Source organism: Nesoenas mayeri, assembly GCF_963082525.1.
Source record: "Nesoenas mayeri genome assembly, chromosome: 3".
Classification (NCBI taxonomy): Eukaryota; Metazoa; Chordata; class Aves; order Columbiformes; family Columbidae; genus Nesoenas; species Nesoenas mayeri.
The window spans coordinates 79,695,022-79,721,014 of NC_137544.1; the positions used below are offsets into that span (position 1 = coordinate 79,695,022).

At 34.1% G+C, this 25,993-nt stretch overlaps 1 protein-coding gene across 1 annotated transcript in view; it reads left to right on the plus strand.

Annotated features, from left to right (window-relative positions):
- The window catches only part of RYR2 (ryanodine receptor 2), a gene marked incomplete at both ends in the record, with an annotated part of 394,128 nt that overhangs the window by 328,765 nt on the left and 39,370 nt on the right, over window positions 1-25,993 (plus strand). The window contains 10 exons of the mRNA XM_080342351.1: window positions 660-812; window positions 4,093-4,205; window positions 5,798-5,894; window positions 10,054-10,157; window positions 10,750-10,801; window positions 10,945-10,998; window positions 20,846-20,945; window positions 22,079-22,158; window positions 24,072-24,148; window positions 25,434-25,507. Of these exons, the coding sequence (XP_080198477.1) occupies window positions 660-812; window positions 4,093-4,205; window positions 5,798-5,894; window positions 10,054-10,157; window positions 10,750-10,801; window positions 10,945-10,998; window positions 20,846-20,945; window positions 22,079-22,158; window positions 24,072-24,148; window positions 25,434-25,507 (904 nt within the window). The remainder of the gene's footprint in view (window positions 1-659; window positions 813-4,092; window positions 4,206-5,797; window positions 5,895-10,053; window positions 10,158-10,749; window positions 10,802-10,944; window positions 10,999-20,845; window positions 20,946-22,078; window positions 22,159-24,071; window positions 24,149-25,433; window positions 25,508-25,993) is intronic.

Sequence of the window (25,993 nt, forward strand, 5' to 3'; positions counted from 1 at the left end):
AGAATCACAGATCACTGAAATGGAAAATATGAAATGTAAAGAGAAAAATAAGAGAAAAAATTTTGCTTCATACAGTTCCGTATAATTTGTAGACTAAAGAAGCAAATGCATCTTGAAAATTCTTTTTTCATAAATTAGCTTTTCATGTTTTAGCTAGCAATCAGTAGTTATGATTTTTTAACAATTGAAAAAAAAAAGAAAAATATTAGACATAAATAAACCTAATATGTCTAATTTCTGTGGCTGAAAACTAAGTAATCCCAACTACTAGAGCAACAATTAATTGGCGTTTGGTTTAATAGATGAAAGATCAGTGTAGAAAGTTATGTCTGCCTACCTCATACTCATTACTTTTCCTCAAATAAGATATTCATTTCTGATACTAGTGCTATTTGTTGGCCCATGATCATTTGCTCTTTGTATGATTATTAGACTTCTAGTACTCTGGAAGCTCACAAGAAACATTGCACAAATCAGTCTTTAGTTTTGTTCTGCCAGTCAGTGTAGTGGGCAATGTACGGGTTAGTGATGTAAAAGTGTGGGCTAGCCATATAAAGTGCTTCTGTTGTCCGTTGAAGTGGTTTCTGTACTAAATAAACTGTTTGTCCCGACATTAGGAACATTTTGCCCTGGTGACATGTGAAATCTTTTTCCTGCAGCTTGAGGATCCAGCCATTAGGTGGCAGATGGCACTTTACAAAGATTTGCCGAACAGGACTGAAGATACCTCAGATCCCGAGAAGACTGTGGAAAGGGTCCTTGATATAGCTAATGTACTGTTTCACTTGGAACAGGTTAGACACATTTTCCCAGTTCCATTGCTTCTTATTCTAAACAAAAGTATTCAACCTTTCATTTGTACTTTCACCTGCTGTATTTAGTGTTATATTCTTGTTTTCTTTCTTTTGTTGACTACTACTTAACTGTTTTATAATCCAATATTGTGGTCATATTGACCACAGTGTGTTTGCATCAGCTCCAAAATCCATTTATTTGGAAAAGGACTAAGAAAATGATACCTCTGTTTTAGCTTCATTCTGGTGCATTTCGGCTAGCAGGAAGTAATCACTAAATTGTTCATGGAGCACAGAATGTGAGTGAAAAACAATTATTGAAAGAATATCTTTTTTTCAAGGTATTTTTCCTCAGTTGAGATTCTTGAATTATTGAAGTAGCAAGAAATTTACAGCTGCCTGCATACATTTCTGGCTGAAAGCTGCATGTTATAGCTGCATGGAGTAGAATAGTCAGATGATTTGATACACAGCTTCTCTCATGATGACTTCAGTAAGCTATTTACTATGTACCTGTCAAAAAAAATTATAAGAAGAATATCTACTTGAAAAAAATCTGTATGTAGTTTGTGTGAATGTCGGCAAGAAGATATTCATTGAGAAAATTAAACTGGCATTGAAATTCTAAAAATTCTTGATAATCTGAAAGTTTTAACAAGACTGCTCACTGGTGGTCCAGTAAACTGCTTGCATATGTGAACTCAGACTCTGGTGTAACAGTGAATACAAACCAAGGTTAGCCTGGCCAGCTCAAATATTATTTGCTGCATTCAAGAAATAGTAGAAAGAGGTTAGGGGGATGATTGTTTCAGAAAGTGCTGGCAGAATATTTAACTTGTTTCAGAATCTGGCATGAAGCTTTGTTGTTTATAATGAGCTTCCCATGTGACCTGGGCAACAGTAACTTTAAAACAAATCTGTAATTTATTTAGTGTCCTTCTTCCCACCAGCACTGATAGAATTTTGTTTTTGTCTCTCAGATTAAACTCCTCCTCAGACATAGGTCAGCCAAGGATAAATGTTGGAAGTTAGGTGTCTGTTTTGTTGGTTTTGATTTCATATTTTTCCCCCCTTGGGGACAAGAGTGTTATTTCTCTTTAAGTTTTTGTTTCTTTAGTTTTGAAATAACGAAGTCCGCTATGTCGGTACATTTTACAAGTCAAAGACTATTTGATACATTTAGTTTTCCCATTTTATTTACTGAGTTGTTAGTTATTTTGCACTTTAAGCTTTTGTAGTTTGGAGAAATTGTTCAAGGCGGTGAAATCCAAGGTATGGTCCTTGTGTTTTCTATGTTCTGTCACAGGATCAATCTCACAGGGTATAGAATCCAGCAGTAGTACACTGTAACACCAGATGGACATTTCACAGCAAACCTTTTGATCAGACTTAAACGATTACTTGTAGTGAAGTAAATGCTTTTATTCTGGAGCGTTCCACCTATTTTTTTAAAGATCTGGCCCCATAGCTTTACTTAACTTCTGTAGACAATTGCTCAGGTGCTTTTGTTACTGAAATGAGTGATTCAATGTCTGCAAAAAATAATGAATATGCAAGCACCGGGTCTGTTTTTATGATGGTGTTGAGTAATCCTTTGCTGTCCATATACAAATACTGTATTCTCCAAATATACATACTCTGAATACTTTCTTATTCCACTGGCAAAGATCAGTTCATTCTTTGTGTTTTCTTTCTGTGCACAGCTAACGTTTTTGTTTTTATTATTTTCAGAGATCTGCTTGTGTAGGCCGAGGCTATTTCTTTTGGGAAAGTATAGAGAGTTTTATAACTGTTTGTGAAGCTATTACTAATTACCTAACTTCCACATTTCGGTTTGCCTGACTTCTAAATTATTAGTGCTGACTTCGTTTTGTGACTGTAAAGATGTTTGCAGTGAACTCTTTTCTATCCTTTCTCTTAAATATTTTTGATTTGTGTTTTATCTTTTGGAAGAAATTTGGTTTTGAATGTCACCATTTAATCTTACAAGTGTAATTATCCATTTCACTGAATGCTTGGCATTATTTTAGTCTGTTAAATGTTTATTGTTTAACTATGAATAACTTTTTGTATCTTACTAAACCAGAAAAGTCTTCTTGGATAACAGTGTTTGGATTTAATATTGAGTCTACATAAACATCATCATCACAGCATATTTTAAATTAAATGCTTTATTTTATTACAAGGGAGAATCACCAAGTATTTTGGGGTAGAGATACTGACTTCTGTTGAGTCCTTTGATATTGAGAGACAGAAGAGCTATTATTCTACTAGCACAGTTGTCCATAAAAGAAACAAACAAAACCCCCACAAACCAACAAACAATTCCTCACAAAAGACATGCCCCCTTTAATTCTACAAGAGTTGCCTGGGTTATATCAAATGATATCATCTTTATGGAGCAGTTGTGAAGTGATTTACAACTGTGAATATGCCACGGGAAAGGAGTGATCTACAGCACAGCCTGCAGTCATAGTTCCCAGTTATCCAGTCAGGCTGTACACTGTTGTGTGTGGTCGCTCTTCTGGACCACTGTAGTAATTTTCTTCTGATGGAAACAAGGATGGAAGGTGGAACAAAAGAAAGAGCAAAAGATGAGGATGGAGAGCACCCAATTTAATCTCATGCTGCTGTAGAGCTAAGATGCAGAAAGAGAATATATATGAAGACAGAGATGAAATATTATGAAATGTAGCTGAAGTGTTTTGACATATCTTCTGTTCATTCTAGCTATACAGGTTCATGGAAGGGATTTAGTCCTAAGTCTCTGTGCCTGTCTCTCATTTTTAAAGTTAACTCCTTCCCATTATAGCTGGTCATGGTAAAAACTACAAATAAAAGATTAAAGGAATTGTCTTAAATACAATTAAAAGTATTGTTTGAGGCAATGGGAAGGTGTACAATTTACCTATACATATGTAAAGAGTTAGATATGAAAGACAGAAAGAGTGGAGATTCTTTGTAGTTAAAGTTAAGGTTTCCTGAGATGGCCTCAGTGATCATAATATTCTATCTAAAAGATAAAAGAAGTGGATGAAGTAAAAAAGGAGAATAACTATATGATACAAGGAAAGAGAGATTTTTGCTTTTGAGTTTACTTTCTAAATTCTGATTCTGCAATTTGCCTGATCACTTGACTTATGTCTAGAACACTTTTTCCATCTATTATTCCTCTGCTATTCTTTCCACTTGATTTATCTGTTATCTCACCTTTTCATTATTACTACTATGCCAGTAGGCATAGACAGTAGGGACGTTGCCACATTGTTTATTTTTCCATATGTATTTTATGTAACAGGTTGAGCATCCTCAGCGGTCCAAAAAGGCAGTGTGGCATAAGCTGCTATCTAAACAGAGGAAAAGAGCAGTAGTTGCCTGCTTTAGAATGGCACCTTTGTATAATCTGCCAAGGTAAAAGCTATATTTGTTCTATCTTTCACAAATGCATTTATATTCATATAGTGCTATTTGGTGAGAACAAAAGGAAGAAAAACATGTAAACCAGTAGCCGATAAACTGCATGGTGATGTACTTCACATATTACTTTATTTTATTAGATCTGATTACTTTCTTATATCTTCCGAAAATAATAACAAAAAGTATAAATTTAAATTTCTGGTTATCTCCTCCTGCTGTTGTTCAACCTGTTCCTTCTGGTATGTTTTCTCTTCTGAAAAGTCAACAGCTTTCATAGGAGATAAATGCAGAAATTGACATATTTGTGTCACTATAATATAATCTTGGAATATAAATTTCCTCTTAAGCCATGGTATAGTTCCGGAAACATGGAGTTACCTTTACAAGTTAAATGCTCTATAATCAGGAAGTAAACAGATACTATTTATCTGAAAACATGTATTTGGGAACATGCTTTTGGGAAGAGCATTCTATTAGACAAGAAATATATACACGTGCTCTAGGCATTTCTGACTTTTTCCAGTGGCTTCTTTTCCTCTTCTTTCTTGTTTAACAGAGAATGGGATCTGTAGTCAAGCAAATTTCAGAATCCTGAGATTCTGGAAGGAATGAACATTCAGAAAAAGTAGACTTGTGTTCTTTCATGCAATTGCTAAAAATAATGTCCAGAACACTTGTGTCTGATCTTTTCAACTTAAGAATGTTCTCAGTTGTTCTATTATTACTGTTACCATAGTCAGTAGGATGAATCTTAAAGTATGTCCCAGGAAGCACAAGGGCATGAGAATCATATCAGCCTGAAATGAGGCTGCCATGACAGCTGAAAATAGAACCAAGATATTTCCGTCTGCAGCTGTTCTTACTTTAACAAGTAGGTCACCTGCACATAACTAGCATTCCTGTATATTTTAATTTTACTTCTTCCTTTTCAGTAAATGAGACTGGTCGTGGTTTAAAAACAGTTAAGATAATTGATAGAATTCTTCATGGAGAAATGGTTGTCACATTTTGCGTTGAATCCTCAAAAAAACCAAACAAAACAGTAAACATAATCCTTGGTTTACCTTCTTTGCCCTAGCCTCATCATCCCTTTAAATTCATGGAGTTTGGAAAAAGAATGGTTTATTATTTTAGATATACAAGTCTAATCCTGAACATTAAAAAAAATGCAATTATTTGAGCACAATCCAAAGTTACCTATTCATATTATCTTAATATTTAAATTAAGATGATATGAAAATATTTTCTATTCAAAATAAAACTTGCTAATATGACAGAGTAATTAATTTTACTTATTGGCTGTCCTTATATTTCTTTAAAGTTTTATTTATTATCTGTTCCTAAAATCATTATTATATTTTAAAAATCAGGTTAATGTTAATTGAGTTAATATTTCAAATAGAGCATTTTAATGTAAATGCCATTTTTAAAATAGATACTTTTGGCAGATTTTACCATAGAAATTTTGCTTTACTTTTAAATGGCAGTTGTAATGACTGGACAGTTGTCCAAGCTAATTGAAATTCATATTGACCAAATATTTTCTTTGAACGCTTACAGCTTTTGTTGTAAATTTCCCTTTTTAGGCACCGAGCTGTCAATCTCTTTCTTCAAGGCTATGATAAATCTTGGATTGAAACAGAAGAACACTATTTTGAAGACAAACTGATAGAAGACTTAGCAGTATGTTTGGGTACAAAGGGTCATGGGAATGTATTATGGATTAACATTCATCTTGTATCATAATAAGTCTATGAGGTACATAAGATATAACCTAAGCTATCTCTCGCCAAAGGGGTAGCTATAAACAAGTCACTCTGACAGGTGTTAACAATTACACATGAAGGAGATTCCAGAATTCCCTCAGGCAGTCTGCTTCAGGGTTTCAGTAACCTTTTATAAAGCTTTTAAAACTTTGTCTAAATTACATGCTAGTTGCTGTCATTGCCCTATTTCTTATTTTCTGCCCTGTGGAGAAGGGGAATGGCCTATTCCCTTCCTTCTTTGCAGTTAACCTTTATGTATTTGAAGCCTTTGTAACTCGTATTAAAGCCATTTAAATCAAAAGGATAGAATATGAACCTAGAGGAATTCTAGCCTTAAATTAATCAGTCCCTCAGAAAGCATGAAGAGGATGTTCATTCTTGTATAGCTGGCCAGAGAGGTGATGATTTTTCCCTTCAGTAAAGTGTTAGAGCCATGTCTTTAGCCCAGGTAGTTCCCAGAGTGATTTTTCAGTAAAGCCTGGTGTTCTCATCCCTTACAATTCTCACACAGAAAGGTAGTATTTTGAGGATTGTGCAAGAACTTGTACTAGGAAATGTTTCAGTCCCTATGAGGACCAATAGCACACAGTCTGAAATAAGGCTTTTTATTGTGAGGAAAGTTCGCTCTGCAGTAGAGGAAGCTAACTGGAAAATTGCTATTATTAAAAACAAAAGAGGAAAAAAATCAAACAAATGCAAACCACAATAATTTGCTTTTACTGTTTAAAGCTTATGCTTAAAAACTACTCAAGTGGTGAATAATTTTGAAAATAAGGATCAAAATAGTGGAAGGAAGATGAGCATCAATGAACTCAACCTAAGCAGACCATGGAGGTTGATTTTTTTTGCCTGCACACATTCAGAATTAATTTGTTGTGACATTCTTATTGTATAATCAAGTATTGTGAAAAAGCAAGAGACTTCTGCAAATACTTACTCTGCATGCAGCCTCTTAAACTGATATCTTCATGTGTCCTAACACACTATGAATGTTTTAAATAATGCAGGTTCATTAGCAAAAATAATTATGTTTTTGCAGTTGAGAGCATGTGTGTGTAGATATGGAATGCGGCACGACATAGCTCTTTATGTGTATGTGTATATGTGTACGCAGGTATGTATGTGTGAAGAAGTAACCCAGCATGGTCGTTCGGTTACACTGTGACATAAAGGGTTGTTTCCTTACCTTCTCTATGAAACAATATCTTCGATAAGATTTTGAACAGGTATCTGCTGGCAGGTAGCTTATGTGAAAATCTGTCTTGGAAAAGATAGAAACAGACTGGACTGACTGCTATATTATCCTTTAGTAAAGGACTACAGGCATTCCCTTGCAATTCTTCAAGCATACAGATACATGTGTCTCCAGCGTTCTCTTAAGGAGATATGTATTGCACCTTTGTTCAAAAGAGCAAACAAAATTCTGTCTGTATTTTAAATAAATTTCTATCAGATTCCTGCTGCTTTAACACTCTTGTGGAGGGTGAGAATTTGAGGTTCTGCTCTTCAGCTCCCTGGAGCTGACCCAAACTGTTATGTGGACTTCATGAAAGACATGGTTGTGATGCTGGTGAAGTTTCTCTGTCCCTCTTAGAGAAATTGTACCCTGATGTGGCAAGGAATTTAAGATTTATTGGACTGTCAAAATGGAATCACTGCCCAGGCTGTGGTGGCAGAACTCATCTGGAAGGAGAAGAAGGAGGAGCCTTGGGTTCTTCAGTGCATGCTTGAAGAACTGTCTGAAGTTTGTGAACTGTTCACACATTAGGTAGAAAACTGGAACGATCCAGGGCCCAGAAACTACAGCCAAGAGATCCTGTCCTTTAACTCTCTGTAGTCGTTAAACTACAGTGTTATATCCCATAGAATGTTCTTTCTTAGTACTGACAATCTTGAACTCTTTTCTGCTAAACAAAAATAATTTAAAGGGAGAAATGCAGTAAAAAATGCCTCCTTTCCTGGCATTGCCAGATCCAGGCATTTTATAGACCTGTGGCAGGGGCTTTCTCTGAAATATAGAAGGCATCCTCTAAAGCAGAGGTCTGTAAACTTGAAGTTTTGTTCTCTGATTCTTCTGTCCTTATGTTAATTATACAAAAGTAGCACTATTTTTTCTGCCTCTGTATATTAAAAGAAAAAAGTATACGCAAGTCCTCTATCTGAGGAGCTTAGTTCTGCTGATTCTTAATTCTGATTCAACAGATCAAACCTCTAAGAGAACTAGATTTTTAATATTTGATATTAAAAATAATAAAGTAGTCAACACTGTCTTTATTAATAGTTAAAATGCTTCTGCTTTAAATAACTTATACGAACGCTTAAGCCTATGCAATAAAATTATTGATTAGTTTTGTTGGTAGGCATTACTGGACATAATAATTTATAAGAGCAATATGTTTAATGGATGTTTAATAATTAGATTATATAAAAACTGAATATTTAAATCTGCAACATTTAGAAGTCACAACTAAAACTTATCCAATGTATTTGTTTTATCCTCTTATGTTCAGTTAAAGTTTTTTATTTTACACATAAATATTTAACTATAGAGCAAATATGTCAAAGCATTCAAAATTAAGAATTCTTATTTCCCAGGAATGTCAGTAAATCATTTGGTCCTAGTGTTCATGCTATGCTTTAATAATGAGTTCTACTTAACTCAGTCATTGGTGAATCTGATCCTCCGACTAATTTGAATTAAGTCTATCAAAGCTAATAACTTGTATTAAACATTAACACAGTTTGCTTTTGCTTCATCAGTTTTGATAACTTTAGAGAGGTATTCTGGTTGATAACATGACCAAGTATAGAATGCTGCCATTTAATTAAAGAGAAAGGTTAGAATCCTAAATGAGATTAAAATAAAGAGCAGGGGAAGACCTCAAAAATGGTGAGATATAACTAGAGATATAATTTGCATTGTTCAGATCTTGTTATTGACACTGAAAATATTGTTACCTATTGCAAAATGTGAAATGAACCTTTTATGGCCGTCTCAGACTAGGATGTGAAGCAATCATTGTGCATAAAAGTTGACTAAAGTGAATTCTCAGCTGCAAACAGTCATTTCTGGTAGAGCTGGTTGGAAAAGGTGGACTTCACAGGCATAGATGAAATGTAATACACACAGAGATATATAAGCATTTTCACAGGAATGTATTTGACACTAGCACACACAAGGCAAAAAATGTCTTTGTTGTGTGGCCAATGTTGGTAACAGATAACATCTGAAATTATAATGATTTTTTACTTGTGCAATCTTATCAATGCACATGCTTTGTAGAAAAATATGTCTGGATGAAGCAATTTTGTGAATAACTTGATATGCAAAACTTTATTTCTGAAATCTCTTTTGGCAAAAGACAAGAAGTGAGAGGACAGATTTCGTATAGTTTCTTTTCAAAAGACTGCTTTGTTGGATCCCATTATAGTATTTAGGACTACATTTTTCATTTAGAGTGAACTAACTAGAGCTATCTAAACATGAAAGCAAAATAACCATATGAAAAAACTATTTATATATAATCGAATTATATGTCATATTTTTATATATTATTGATTTGTTGTCCTCTAAAATTTTTCATTCTGCCAGCATTACTGGTTTTGGTTGCTATAGCTCCTTCTGTCTAAAACTATTTCCCTCAAAGCCTCTGAGTTCTTCAGTGAAAATTATACCTGACATAAGACCTGGAACAGAGAATTCTAATTTTTAGCTGATGAACCTTGTAAACATAAAAGAGGAACAGAAAATATAGTAGCAAATATTGGCATCTGGTTCCACTCATTCTGGATACCAGCAGTAAAAGATTGAAGTTATTTTCAGAATCAAGGGAAGAAGGTTAATTTTTATGAGGAGAGGAAATCCAAAGCTTTGCAAATGCTATTATCTTTGTAGTCTTCATGTTCATTAACAGTCGGGATTCAGGGTTTTCATACTTTGCTTGGAACATTTTTCCTTCTGGTTGTCCAAGTCAAAATTACATATGTGAATATTTAATGTTTAATAAATTGTACAGAAGAAAACATTTTTCCATATAGAAAATTGAATATACTTTTAAAATCTTTTTTCCCTAAAGAAACCTGGGGAGGAACCACCGGAAGAAGATGAAAGCCTTAAAAGAGTTGATCCTTTACATCAACTTATTCTACTATTCAGTCGAACAGCCTTAACTGAAAAATGGTAGGGATGGTGTGAGAGACTGCAGAGTGTGTGCAGATTTTCAGATTCCCATATTTGAAGTTATTCATGTCTCTGTTCAAGTCTGATTGCACAGACCAGGCCAAAAACATGTGCATATGTACATATGGTGAGTTTGAGTTAAGACTGAAACCTCTGTAGCCTGAGGTATGTAAATGGATTTTAACGTGGCTTATAATGAGATGTAAGGAGTTTTCTGCAGAGAGATAGGTGCCCCTATACACTTTTTCCCAGTTATGGATGCTGTGTTCAGGACTTCTTATGCCTGTCCTTCTGTCTGTGTTACCTATTGACAGTTATATTTTGACTGTGAAATATGAGTATGTTTTAGGTATAATGGAAAAAAACCCAAATGTTTTCTTCATTGAAAGGTGCACACTGTGTTTATATCTGGCTTTACTTTTCAGTTTATATTAGTTAATCAAATACTCACTTTCCAAAAAGAATTTAGTAATTAATTATGAGCATAGAAATGCTTTCAAAATATTTTTAAGATGCTTAAAAATATTTTTGAGCTCCAGTTCTACTGTAATGGCTCTAATCTTCCTCATTTTCCCTTCTCTCTATTAACCAGCAAATTAGAAGAAGATTTCCTGTATATGGCTTATGCTGATATTATGGCAAAGGTAACTTTTTTTTGCTGTCTTTTGCATATTTTCTGCTTAAATAATATTAATGAAGAAGATCAAGACAAATTATGCGTAAAGCAAACTGAGAGTTAGCTCCCCTGCCACTTACCAGTGAATGTTTTCTTTCTACATGGTATCAGAGCTGCCATGATGAAGAAGATGACGATGGTGAAGAAGAAGTGAAGAGTTTTGAAGTAAGATTATACTTCTGTTTTGTTTTTCCTGTCATATTAGACATTTTTTCATAGCTTCCAACTGACATTTGTGTTTCTTGGTTCATGGCTTACTGCAGCTTATTATGCCAGTGAACTGCATGTCAGAAACTGGATTGGCCGATATGATTCACCAGATTCATAGTAGTAAACCAAAAGCATATGTGCTAACACATAATATAAGAGTACATAGAGAATAATTTAACAGATTGTACATGTTTATATGATTGACTAAGTTTGCAGTTGTTGAAGAGAAATAGTATGGATAATAAATTATTCCAGAAGTCAATTTGTCTTGTAAGGTATCACATCCCACCTTCAGTTTGAATGGTTAAAATACTGAAATAATACTGCTTTTTGCAGTAGTATTTTATATTAAATACCAGTAATTTACACAGTATTTTTACATTCACATATGTGTAAAAGTAAAAGTTGAGCTTTTATTCATCAATATTGCCAAGTGTTTTATTATGTTTAGAATAGGGAATCTGTTTTTATTGTTGTTCAATGTTGAGATTTCAGTTGTCATCACTGTATAAGGAAACACATATGGGTTTATTATAAGAGTAAAAGATGAGTCCTTGTCATGTGTTTGTCCTGGGATCTGTCTCTCTTCTTCCATTAATAAAATGGAATTTACAAGAAATGTATCTGTTCTGAAGGGCACTGATGGAATTAGCTTGTTAATATTTTTCATACTGTAATGTCAGAATTATACATGCTAAAATAAATTAAAATTTCTTATCTTTCAAATCAATTAATGCTTATATTTAATATATTTACTAAAACACAGAAACATGAAATGCATGGTTGTATTAGTTCTTAAAAGTATTTCTAAATATATTGATTGTTTTGATTTTTGAGGAGTGTTTTGGAGCATATTTATTTTTACTCCCATTGTTTTGTGTACATGAGATATTCTGTATGTTTTCTACATGATGCTGCTGCATGAGATAGCAGTGAATTATTTAAGTATATATTCCCTATTTGGCTGCATACAGAAATCAGAAAGAATACCAATACCAAATTTTTTTCAGTCACTCAGAAGTTCTAGTCCAGTTGAGTTGCAACTTACATAATATTTCTGTGTTTTGGTAAATATCTAAGAATGAATCCAAATTTCAGTGTGATGGTGTGTTGTGGGGATTTTTGTTGGTTTGTGGGTTTTTTTGTTTGGGTGGTTTTGGGGTTTTTTGGGGGGTTGGAGGGAGGGTTGGTTGGTTGTTTTTTGTTTGGTTTTTTTTTAGTTAGCCCGTGCATGCTTGTTAACTATCAACATTCATGTGCTTATAAATGTGAAAATTTATAAATAGTATGTCGTTGAGGTTGATGAACAAATTTATCCGTAAGGGATTTATTGGTGCTCCTTATCTAAATTATAATGAGTTCTTTGTTCAGCATTCAACTTTATCTTTTGAGAGAAGATCCTATTCATTTTTCATGATTATTTTTTGTAGCTATGAAACTTACGTTCAGATAATGTGTTAATCAGTTCAAAAGACAGTTTCGTGTTTGTGTCAGTCACCTGCAGAAAAAAAATTTTGGACTTCTTTTTCTTATTGCTATTTCGCTTCTTGTCCTTGCCCTTCCTTAAGGTGACAGGATCACAACGCAGCAAGGTAAAACAAAAAAAATATGTGTGTATTTGTCTGGGTCTGATTCTGTGACTTTTAGGCCCAACATCTTGGATAAGTTCAACTAAAGGGTCTTAAACATTTTTAACATTTCAATTCCAGCATGACATCTCTACCAAACGCTTCTTGTGCACAAAGTCTTTTAAAATACTCCAGGAATTATTTATAGAAAATATATCATTAAAAGTTGCATTGCCATTTTGGGGAAAACAGAGTGTCATTTGGCTTGTGCATATTGTTTTGTTCTTACCTTTTGTGCATCAGTTATCTTCTTTCTGTTTATGATTAATTTGAATGATTAAAATAATTTATTTGGCTCTTAAGGGAAAGCAGTTCAAGTTTTCTTCTTTATCTTAGCAGGCATGCAATTCTGATACAGAAGTAGAATTCTTTTTCCAACATTTGTCACAGAGAGAGCGTCAAATATATAATAGTTTGTCTGTGATTCAGTTCCTTTGGAACAGACTGAGTCCTTAGCCTTCATTGTGATAGTATTTGATAGAAACTCCATAGCTACTCCATACCTGAAGTGATTCCTAGTTGTTCCATGTTTTCTCTGAAAGCATAGAGGCAACAGCTCTGAAATTTCACAGTGTTAACTTTTTTCTTTTTTGACTAAACTTCTTACACAACCTTTTGTGTCTCATCATGAAAGTCTCACAATTTGTTTCTAGAAGGTGATTCATGGCTTAAGCACCAGCCTACTTACCAACTTCATGCAAGTACAAGTCTCAGTTCCCATTGTTGGCTCAAGCTGCTTGCTGATAGCCCTGCAATGTTGATGTTCTCAGAGGAGGTATAGTGTGGGGGGTAGTTAATTTTTAGTTCTGAGGTGTTTAAATGTAGTGCTTTGTGCTGTGGCTAATGGCAGCTAGACTAAGTAGAGAAGACTTGCTTGAGACTTGGAATGCACAAATTTAGCTGATGGTCAGACTCCAGTCAGTAGCTTCAAAGTTCCTTGCCTGTGGCAATATAGGAACAACTATAGCATTCTCCATTGAAAAGAGCAAGATGGTTTTGGTGTTTTGTTTGCTAGCAATTCTGTTAACAATCAGTTCACGAAACAAAGAGCTTCCTGTAGAGCTGTGGAAAGAGAAGATGTGTTCCAGGATTAACTTCAATCTTACTCCTTCAAAAGTTGGCACAAATCTGTTTCACCTTCATAAGATAAAGGCATTATCCTGGAAGATGAATGCCATCACACAGCCTTCCAAAAAATTGTTTAAAAGGTATTGTAATTGCCAAACTCAGAAATTACATATTACAAAGCCCCAAAGGAAGTATATAAGCAATCTCATAGTATCATTTCTTCTTTGTTCCTTCCATTAATTCAGCTATTCAAATACTACGTGTCTATCAGTCTGCCTACCTGGTTACCATACACTAAATGTTATATGCTCCATAGAAAATTTTCTGTCTTGCTGATTGAGAAGTTTTATTTTAAAAGAAAAAACAAAACAAAACAACCCCACAAGAATAAATAATCCTTCCTTCATGCATGACAGGAAACAGTTGTAAAGATGTGAGCCTATATATGCCAGCTGTGTGTGTGCATGTGTGTGTGCATTTGTGTGTTCTTTTCTGTTTGTCAATCTATCTCAGTGTCCAATGTTGAAGGCAATTCTTTTATTCTGTGCTCTGTATGCATGTGACTGATTCAAATTTGTATGACTGACTGTTCAATATGTATGGGAATAAAACTCTACCGCTCCCCTAGACTTGAAAAATGTGCGATGTTTGAAGTCCCGAATCTTTTCAGTCAGAGCAACAGAGACCTTTGGAAAAGCTTAGAATGTGAGAAAATCAAATGTATTTTATTGACAATTTTCATGGCCACATCTCATGCAGTGCAGTCTCATTTTTGTACAAATAATCTGTATTGGGATCACTATGTGGGCAGTAGGGAGGTCACAATATAAACCCACAATAAAGTTGTCTGTACATTACTATGAGCCTGACTACACTTGCTTACGATTATTTGCTTTGAATTATTATGACTATCTTTGCTCCTTGCCTTTTGTCTGGTAAGTTAGCTTTCTATCATACTCAACAGAATGTTAAACTGACTCCTTGTAGAGTTGGTGTCAGTATCCCCCTTGATAATATCTGATAGGAGATTCTTTCGCATCAAAGTGTTTCACTAGCTGAATGCAGATTGGTTCCTGCATTCAACTCTACTGGTTTGCCATATATTGATGTGCTCTAAATACATATAGAATGGGAACTCAGAAAAATGAATCAAAACTTAACTCATCTTTTTAAAATAATTTGGTTTAAATTGGCTGTTCACTGAAAGAAAATGAATGGAGGAGATAGAGCTTCCTATGTCAGTTTTCTTCATCTCTGTTACTGGTAGCAACTGGTTGACAGACTTTTGAATTCACTAGATTTTTCTCAAAATTGTACATTGTGCTGTCACTTATCTTATGCACCAAAAGACTTGAAAGTTTCAGTACATACAAATAATGCAAGCTCAGAGATGGTCGCTGTTATCTGTCACTGTCACAAAGCCTGCATAAATGGGTTGACCATATACCCTGTATTTTTAAAAAGTACCTATTTCTGTCAAAGAATGATACAAATTAAGATCATACTGCATGATCAATTCATCAGTTCTTAGTAATTAAACATTCCAATTAGTATGCAAAAATGCATTTCTCATTAGTTTTTCCTACCCATAATGGAATGGATGCAACCTAATACGTGGTTTCACTATCCGCAACTACAGGATAAGTCTTTTATACATCTGTTACAAAAACACAGACCTAAGGTTAAGTAAGATTTGATCTGTTTTTACATATTGTCATAAGGGTAGTAGAGTTCTTTTGCTCTGTCTTACATACCAATGATGTTGATACTGTGCAATTTGTTGATGCCAGGACCCTGTTTATTTTTCCTCCTTGTGCTTCCCACCACCCTATTTTCATCAGTAACTTTTCTGTTGCTGTTTTATTGTATGCAAAAAAAAAAAAAAAAAAAAAAGAAGTCTTTAATCCAGTTAAAAAAATATCAATAACATAAGGACAGTGCCTTCTTTATTATCAGGTCATCTCCTATTTCAGTTTCTTGCCTATTTGGCAAAGCTGCTTTGCACTATATGAACAATTCCCTTTGACTATGGAAAATGTGCTGCAAAAGTCCTGTACAGAATCTTTTCTACAAAGTGAATAATAAACCTAGGCTTTTCTTTGGGTTTCAGTTCAAGGGCTTAATTATAAATTATGATCTAAGATTCTTTTTTAAGATTTTTATTGTGTCCTCTGGCTGCTTCCCATCTTCTGCGTTTATCAGCATTGCTTCCCACTACATTTCTGCTGCTTATACCAGTATTAGTGTGGTACTTCTCAAGAGGACTCCCAGGCATCCATCTGCCCTGGCTTTCAGCTCACACATCAGCTGGCATGCCATGCGTCACTGCTGTAGCACAACAGAACTGGCTGAGACCTGTGTAAGGCAGGGCCTTTGGCAGTCCTGGGATGAAGGAGTGATGTACTTTGAAGAACAAATACATTGTAATGATTAAGTTACAATTTGTAGCTTCTGGGTTCTTTTTTTATTTTTAATGCAGTAATTAGGTAATAATCTTATCAAACTTAGCCCTGTACATAAGATTTGCTGCTCTAGCAAATTCCAGTCATAGTAGAATGTTATAAATGATCGATTACCCTTTTTTCTTGATCTTTCCTATAGAGAGTTAGACAACTATGTCAGCTATTTCAAATACATAAATTTGTCACCCAACATTAAACAAGAAAGGGTGATACATCTTGAAAGTAATGGGCAATTTTATAGCTATGTAATGTTGGAGAAAAAAAATTGTAAACTCAGAATATGCAGGTTTGAAAGTCATCCAATACAATATTTTTCCTTCTAGAGACTCAGTACTTTATTAGTCCCTTTCTGCTTAAACAGGAGTGAATATGTTGACTGATTGCAGAATAGAAATGGGTATCTTGGGTGACCTCATCAGCATTCCAAGAGTATGGAGGCAGTATGTAGGAAACTAAAGGACCTTTCTTGCCAGGGAGGAAGATGTAACTGAATAACAGTGCAAGCAAGATGACATCAGTAAAGATATCACTGCAAGCTGAAATTGAGACATTTTAATGAAAACAAAATAAAGTGTATAGTGAAGGTTGTCTTTCATGATATCTTTATTCCTGTGAATTTGTACCTCAGATTTATTTTTATTTTAACACAGAGTAATATTTTTTTAGTATATTTTTAACTATATATTGCATGTACAAAAACATTAACGTTTTTAATGTATTTTATTCAAATGCTAGTAAATGTGAAATATAATGTTGATAAAACAATCATTACTTTGTACCCATGCAGATTTTCATGCTGACTATTGATATTGAGTAACATATGTATGGCATAAAATCTAATGCTATGACATGATACATTTTGTTTCTCCCAGGCATTTTTTACTGGGAAGAGTCAGCAAAACACCAGTACCTATTTCTCTGAATATCAGTTTGAATACAATAAAATTTTGATTAATGATTACTATAATAATTGTGTCTTTTCAGCTATTATATTGCAAAACATAGAAGAGCTTTTTGTTATCTTATCTGAAATTTATTAAAAATTTGTGTATAAGATGGTATGTTCCTCTTCAATTTCCTTTTTTCTCAGATCCTTTTAGATCAATGTTGCTTCCTTTCCTCTCACCTCACAAAATACTTAGGCTAATGCCCAAGGAAGCTGAATGTTGTTTACAGCTGATCAAAAGAGCCCTTTTTGCATACATGTTTTTCCTAGCTATGTTTTATTTTTATTATTTTTATTTTTCTAGCACCAGCAGTGATAAAGGTGAATGCAGGGAATATTTTCAGATTTTATGAAGTCATTAAGAGAGAGTAAATAAAAGCATATGTTTACTTAATAATATTTACTAAATCCTCTACTACAGGAATTCAGCTGGTGTTCTAAAGTCTTGTAAAGAATTATTACATTCAAAATAAATAGCTGTGGTTTTGAGGAAATTAAAAAATTGCTAACAGACTACCACTGACTGCATGCGTCTAAGAATATAGTAGTTAATTTCTGCATCTATTTATCATTTCTAGTGATGATACCTAGACACCACTTTAAAGTATTTTTGGAGTTATATACTTGTACCATACAAGTAACAGCTGATGATACAAGTCTTAAAAATGCCTGGAACTGAGACAATGTCAATATTCCTAAACTATAGAAGAGTACATAGAACAAAGAAGCACAATAGGTGGCAGAGAAATGACTTTAGAATGGCTATTCATTAATTATGAGATCCACTTTTGAGATTAATTGTATTTTAATTGTTTTATGTGCTAGGACTTTAATAGTCTCTATATTTCTTGTTTACCTTTCTTGTGTTTTGCTACATGTACATTATTTTAAAAATAATTGCTTTTGTTGTATGATAATCTGGGTAATGACAGGTTTTGATATAGAAAGGATACTTCAACTCAATGAGGTATACTTATAATGGATATAATATCAGCTAGTTAAAAATTACTTTTCAACTAGAAATAAAATCTTTTGGGAGTGAAACTTTCAGCAGAAGCAGAAATATAAGTGTGGAATTGCAGGGACTTAAATATTTATTTAGGTAATATGGAAAGTGTATTTGATAAAATAAACTCCTCTAACACTCTTAAAACTCTGCATATTTAATCTTCAGAAATTGTAATGTATTATATTTACATTTTATGTATACACATTTTAGAGCTGGTGAGTTCCAAAATTAGTGATTTAGGGAAAATTCAACTTTATTTATAGAGCATAAACCAGCAGGTATTGAGCTCAAAGGCTTAATGTATATAAGATATATATATATATGAATATACAGATAAAGATTCTGCTTCAATACTTGGTGTTTTATTTAAATACATAGCTTGTACTCAAAATTAACAGACATTTTGCCAGTGTAAGACCTGTCTAATTGGATTTTTTCTGTAGACTAAAGAGAGGTCTTGGAAAATATGAAATATGGAGACAATTCAAAAGATAAGCATTCATCTTAGAATAGTTGAGTTGAAAGTAATTTCTTCCCTTTACATTTTTTTTTTCTGTTTACTCTTCAAATATTTCATAATTTCACATTAAACCAACAGACAAACAAAAAACAACAAACAGTGCTCTGTAGAAGCTGGATCATAAGCATGTGCTCTGTGGCTGTCAGTTAAGCAGCAAACAAACCTCTCTGTAGCTCCAAGGGATAGTCCGAGAATCATTCTTTGTATGGATTATGAGAAAATAAACAATTTCAGTGGTGCACTTGTCAGTTAAAGTTCCTATTTAGTTTTTGCAAGTTTGTTGCCTACATATTTGAGCTAAAACTTGTGGTTTCACGCAATGTGTGGTTTTGGCATATGCTTACTTGTAATGATTTTAAAAAAAACCAACCGCGAAACAGAAAATGTTTGAGTCTCTGCTTTCAAAGAGTGTGATGAAAAAGCTGTTTGACATTGTCTGTTTCTACTCTTCTTCTGTAGTGCTATTGCAAGAAGTGAGTGTACCCATTCTTTGAGTCTGTAGATTATTAGACTTATAGAAAAATAATTATATAATGAAAGTAGTGTAGTGGATGTTAGGCTTGTGAACAAAAGTGAATAATAAACTTTGCAATGGAATATTGTTGGGTCTAAAACTAAAAGCAACTAGAAATAGGAAACAGTTTTTTTAAGAATAACCACTAAGCAATTTTCAGTGGCTTCTGAAGCAAATGAAAATATTTTCTTGTAGCTATATTCAACCTGTGATGTCATGATTTTCTGGTGGTTTGTGTGTGTGTCGTATGTGTGTGTGCGTGTGTGTATGTTTCTGTTTTGTTTTTGTTGAACTCCCAGGAAGAGGTTTAAACATGAAGGCAAAACTCTCAAACCTTAGCATGGCTCAATATGAAGCAAAGCTGCCATATTTTTTTTTCCTTTTTGTGCCTCCATCTAGATCTGTCACATAATTTAAAGAAAAAAGATACAATTTAACCACAGGAGAGCTAATAGTGTGAAAAAAAAAAACCCTGATGAATTTTGTTTCCGCAGCACGATATTATCAAAGATTTAAGAAACAAATTTGCCAGCCTCGGCGAGAACTCTCTGGTAACAGCATAAATGTCTGTGTTGGTTTGCTTTTGAGTTAAAGGTTTCTTTTTCATTCATTTGAACATATTATCTTTTTTACCTCTTCTTTTTTTAATTTATTACTCATACCCTCTATTTAGCAAGCCTTCATTTTTTAAACCTCTTCCATCTTCCAATGTCTTTTTTCCGTAACTTGGATGGAAAGTTTATGGCAGCAAAGCTGTCATTCTGGCTACTTCTGCTGCAGCTGTTCCTGCTTTTAGGTCATATATGTTTTGGGCGTTGTGGTTTTGGACATGATACTAACTGATTGTGTCATGTTCCTTTTGAGTAAGCTTTTTGCCACGCCATCCGATGGACGCACTGTCATAGGGCTCTATGCAACTTCCATTTTGCAACTTATACTGCTTAGTCATCCTCAATTCTCCAGCAAACTTCAATTAACTTGGTGAAATTTCAAACTCATCTGGAATGAACTGTGCCTTTATGTTTGCTCTTTATGTTCTTCTTTATGTTTTCAGTAGTAGTTTAAATTATAAAGAACAAACTTCACCATTGCTCAAGCAACGCCATGCAGTATTGTTTGTTGCCGCTAGAGAGTGCAAAATATAAAAGCACAGTGTATTCTATCAAATATTCTGTTGGTAGGGTGGGCAATCTATATTGTAATATAATGAAATGCTTTGAAAAAAAATCCGAGATGCTTCTGTTACTCTGGTGTTCAGCAACAACTTGCAACTCAAGAGACACATACTGAGCAGTATGAAGTTATGGTCACTCGATAGAAGAATATTAAGAGTATGAACTGTTGCACAAAAACACAGTACAAAAGTGCAAGTTTGATAGATGCAGTATATATATTATGAATATGGGCTTTGAATTAACCTAATGATTTACAATTGAGATAACTCTTTTCAGATTAACTGCTAAAAGCATATTAAAGAAAAATACCAAGGGGAGAATATTGCTTGAACATGTTAAATATCTGTTCAGTAGCATTGTATGTATTAAAACGGTCCATGATGTTGCCATAGAGCCCATATACTAAGAGAAAACCAAAAACCTTTGGCGAACTGATAGTAACTGAAGTCCTCATCTTAAATGACTGGAACTTTTATTCAGGAAAAAGAAATGGAGAAGCAAAAACTTCTGTATCAACAAGCCAGACTGCATGACCGGGGTGCTGCTGAGATGGTTCTGCAGACAATCAGTGCAAGTAAAGGTAATGTTTTGTTGAGTAGATGATGTAAACCTTATTTCTAATGATCTTTGGATTTACTGTAATTCTTCTTGGGCAAAGCCTGCAGATGTTTGGCAATAAAGTTTGCTTTCAAGATACACCCAAAGTTTCAAAAATTATTGACAGCCGATCCAGAAAAGTGTTATGAATAATTCTCATGAAGTTATTATCATAATTATTTTTATTCCTAATGATAGTTGAGAGGAAGTGTTAAAAAAATCATAGATTTAGTAGTACACAAGAGAAAGACCCCCAAAATCTGGGGTGTGTACAGTTTTGAAGTAGGTGTAGACTTTGGCCCTTTTCTATTTTCCCCTGCCATTCCTCAAATAACTACTTTATTGTTGTACTTTGATAAAACATTTTGGAAGCATAAGTGATGCATTTGTCCCTTAGACACCGTCTTACTCTAAGGTTTGATGGTTTCATTGTCTGTTCTGTGATTTGTTTCTAGAGTAGTGATGTTTTAAAAGTTGCTGTTTACAAATTTCAGTTACTGCAACTAAATGCTTTGGATCACTGTCTTTTTCTGAAGAAACAGGAAAAATAGTTAGGTTGGCATGCAGAGAAGACAGATTGTAAAACTTGAAAGCTAGCTTAAAATTGTGCACCCAGCCTTTAATCAACTGTTGAATGCTCTAGGGCAGGGGTGTCAAACTCTTTTTCATCGGGGGCCACATCAACCTCTCAGTTGCCTTCGAAGGGCTGAATGTAATTTTGGGACTGTATAAATATGGGAGTAGTTACATGTATACAGTGCTAAACTTACATTCAGCCCTTTGAAGGCAACTGTGAGGCTGATGTGGCCCCCAGTGAAAATGAGTTTGACACTCCTGCTCTTGGGAATGAAACGTGGCTTATATTCATTGAGCTCAGTTCTTCCTGTCTTATATCTTGCTTCTTTTGTGTGTTATTGCACACTGCACAATGTCTGTAGGCACTTGGGAAGATATTAGGTCGCTCTAGAGATCGTGAAAGCAAAACAGGTCTGTTTTACAAAAGAAACAAAAAGCCCTCTCCTGATAAATTACCAGTTAAGTCATTGTACAGATAAGTTAATAGAAAATTCTTGATTTTAAATATAATCTAAAGTTATATTTTAAAATAATTTTAAGGTGAGATGGGGCCAATGGTTGCAGCTACCCTAAAACTAGGGATTGCCATCTTAAATGGAGGAAATTCTACCGTTCAACAGGTAAGGTACTAATTTATTTTCACCCATCCTAATTAGTATAGATAATTACACAATGGTCATTATTATTGTTATATGTGCTTTATCCTGACTCTCATTCCAAGAAGAAAATAGTGTACAAAAGTATCTTGGTTACTAGATAGATATTTATTTGTATACATTTAGTTAATCTGCAGAATACAAGGCAAAATGAAAACTGGTTTGCAATTCAGCTGAAACTGGGAAATTTTATGTTAAATCATTAACTTCTACAAGAATTCTGTGGGACTGAAGGATTTCTTGGGAGATTGCCATTGTCCTGTACCCAGCAGAGCAAAATTGCTGACCTCAGTCTTTACCAAAAAAATTACAGAATTTCAGAAGTCCTTAGCTTATGGCATGGAGAGTCTTGGTGATAAAAGGAGTGAAGTCAAACTTTATTTATTAATCTATAGTAAGAAAATGTGGTGAGCAGTGAGCAAGTCTGATATGTTAACAGCATTCTGCACCGTTGAAGAGAAGTACCTGGTAGTATATTCAGTGTTCTTTACTAGTTGAAGATTCCAGAGTCCAGAAGGCTTCATACCTGCCATTACTACATCACTGTAGGACAGTTTGAAGAATACTGACAACTGGGAACAGTTAAGATCCCAAGTTAAGCAACCACTGAAGCAGCTGAGTGCAGCCAAAAATAATGATCTTTTCAGGGGCTACCATTGACCAGAAAGACCACAAATTGTGCAGAAAAGTATTGGCTTGAACCATTACCAGTGATGTCATGATAATAGATTGCTTAGGAAAATCATGACATTTGTATATAATTATGTAATCTAAATTTGTAATCTAATCTACAACCTAATTTTAAAAATTATTTGATAAAGTCTTAACTAATCAGAATGTAAGAAACAGTTATTAGTATGGTTACAATAATACTAATACTACTAGTCACATTACATACTCACAAAAGCATCAGTAATGCAGTTATAATTACTATTTTTTCAGTTGCCTCATTTCTACACATTTTCTCTGGTGTTATGCTCACCTTTCCGATTTTCCTTTAGGTCCTAAGATGAACTCCTCGGTCTTCCTTGTGAAGAATGGTATGGGTGGGGGGAGAGGTACAAAAATGGTTTTAAAAAGTCGTCATCACCTGGAGTTCTTTGCTCTGATTAGTGTGGTGGTGTTGATGGGGGTATTCCTTTTCTGTGATCTTGGGTCTACTTGGGGTTATGCTGATACATTTTGTTAATACTTTCTGCTTATGTGCTCTTTCATTTTGGAGGTTACCTCATTCACACCATGAATTCTTGTAGCATTCCTACTAAGACTTATCTTTGAGCATTATGGGTTTTGTTCACAACTGAGGTATAGGTATAATCCTATATCTTCACTCAACAACACACTACATTCCAGAATCAGAGTTCACTCCACTGAATAAATTCTTGTTATGGTAATCTATTACCAGATAGGTATTACATATTACAATAAAGCTAAAACAAATTTTAAAAACATTCACATGACTACTAACATGCTGTTGCAGCTAAAATAATCTAAAAAAATCGGATGTCATGACAAGCCCAGTCCAGTGCTGAAATGCTATAGTGTCAATACAAATTGGAGGCCTAGTAGTGTCAAAATTGTATTTGTATTAAACAGTAAATTCTGCTGACCTTGATGACTTTAGTTACTATGTTTTAGGAAGGAATATCGAAGTTGGATGACGTTCTTTTCTGTAAAGGACATGAGTATTAAATGTTCTTTTAACTTTAGATAACTGGATTTTTCTCTGCAAGACTTTTGTCTGATTTGTAAATCATAGAGATATTTCAAAATATCAGCATCACGAGTAATCTAGAAACTATATAATATTAAGTAAACTAAATTAACACATAGTATAAACATTAATTCTCTGCATAAATAATTTGTGTTTACTGCAGAAAATGCTTGACTACCTCAAGGATAAAAAGGATGTGGGATTCTTTCAAAGTCTTGCTGGTCTCATGCAGTCCTGTAGGTAAGAAAATATCTACTTTAAAAGTTTATTTCATATTTATGTTTTATTCCACAGGATTTATAGTTTTGGAAAGATCCTCTACATACTTTTTGCAAACAGCATGTGGGGACTGTAATGTTCTAGATTTGGGGTAAAGGACAAGATGGTGCTCATGGTTTGAAAATCTTCATATGACGTGTATCTACTTCAGTAAAAAAGCTCGTTTCACAAGTATTTGTCATTTGTGTCTACTTGAGATATGCTAGAAAAAAACCACCGGACTTCAGAGCATTCCTCAGGGGCGATTTCTTAACTCTGGAGGTATCCTGTAATCTGGCAGAGAACATGTTAGTGATCAATGTTAATGAATCATAGAGACTTGGGAAAAACTCAGCTTTGTTAGAAATATTAATAGGACTTTAGAAGGGAGAAAAAGGAATGAGATAAACTGCAGTGGTACTGTGACTTTTTTGTCTGTTCATGCTTTTTGACAGTTTATATTGAATTTGTATTTATAAATACATATTTAAATATTTTCTATATAATTTCTAAGAATAAACCATATCAATAAATAACATATTAATGAACATAAACCATAGGAAGAAAAGGGGTTTAATGGTTTCCTGGACCAACTGGTTCAATCTTCTGTTATGTCAAGGGTACCATGTTAGGTCCTTTTTTCTTAACACTGTCTTTGGCCAGGTTTCATTTTGAAATAGTGAAGTTTCTCAACAGCAGAACTCTTGCTGTAGTTCATCTACATTCGTCTGACTTTCATAAATACTCTTGCTTATGAAGAAAGGTATCCATGGCTAGATGACATGCTAAGCAATGAAAGGCAGAACTTTGCAAATGGAAATATGTGAGAATGTATGTTCCTTAAATCTGGTTAATTGAATAAATATCCCCCCTTAGTTTTTTGGAACGTGGTGGGAGAGGAACAGTAAGTGGAAGTAATAATGTCATAATTTTTTATGGACCTTGCTACTTGGGAAAAACTGAGCTGTAATATAAAAGTAGTCAATAATATGTCTACATTACAACACCTGAAATGAGTACATATATATAAACACATACGTTCCTTTTTTTTCTGTCAGTCATAAAGAGCAAAAGCAGGTTGTGTCTGTAGTGCTAAGTTTCATAATCTAGTAGCAGACAAATATATTAAGCCACTGAAATGTATCTTCTTGGCACTAGTATGATCGTATATTTAAATGAAATCACAAATTCTTCTCTGTTTTTCACAAACTGAAGTATTACATACATTTAATTAGTTACAGGACAAATGTCATTTTTCTCGTTGCAGTGTTCTTGACCTAAATGCATTTGAACGTCAGAACAAGGCAGAAGGCCTTGGCATGGTGACTGAAGAGGGATCAGGTACTATCAATTCAACGAAAATGATCTGTGAAATATTCTCTTCAACTTTTTGCAGAAACAAGCTGAATGTGAAAGAATGCTGTAAATATATGTCTAGAGGCTGAAGCTAAGATATTATTCCTAACAGTGGTTTTTATTTAATTTGTCTAAGCCCATGCTTGTCAATAGTGAATCACTAACATGTGTTGAGTTTCAGAATGGTTTCAGAGGACTCTTACCCAGAAGTGAAGATGTTATATGTAAAATTGAAAACAGATTCTAGTTACAACCAGCAGTGTTCATATATGTAAAACATTTTAGAATTCTCTAACCACTTTCAGCATAAAATGAAATTAAGAGTTTTCACCTGATTTCCTGTCTTGGCTAGAATGAAAACCAGACAATTTAGTTAAGCAGTTAAATATTAGAGCTTGAGGGGACTGTATCTGTTGTTTAGGAAAGTTTTTGTCTTGGAAATAATTCTGGTTTTTTTTGTCTTTGGGGAAA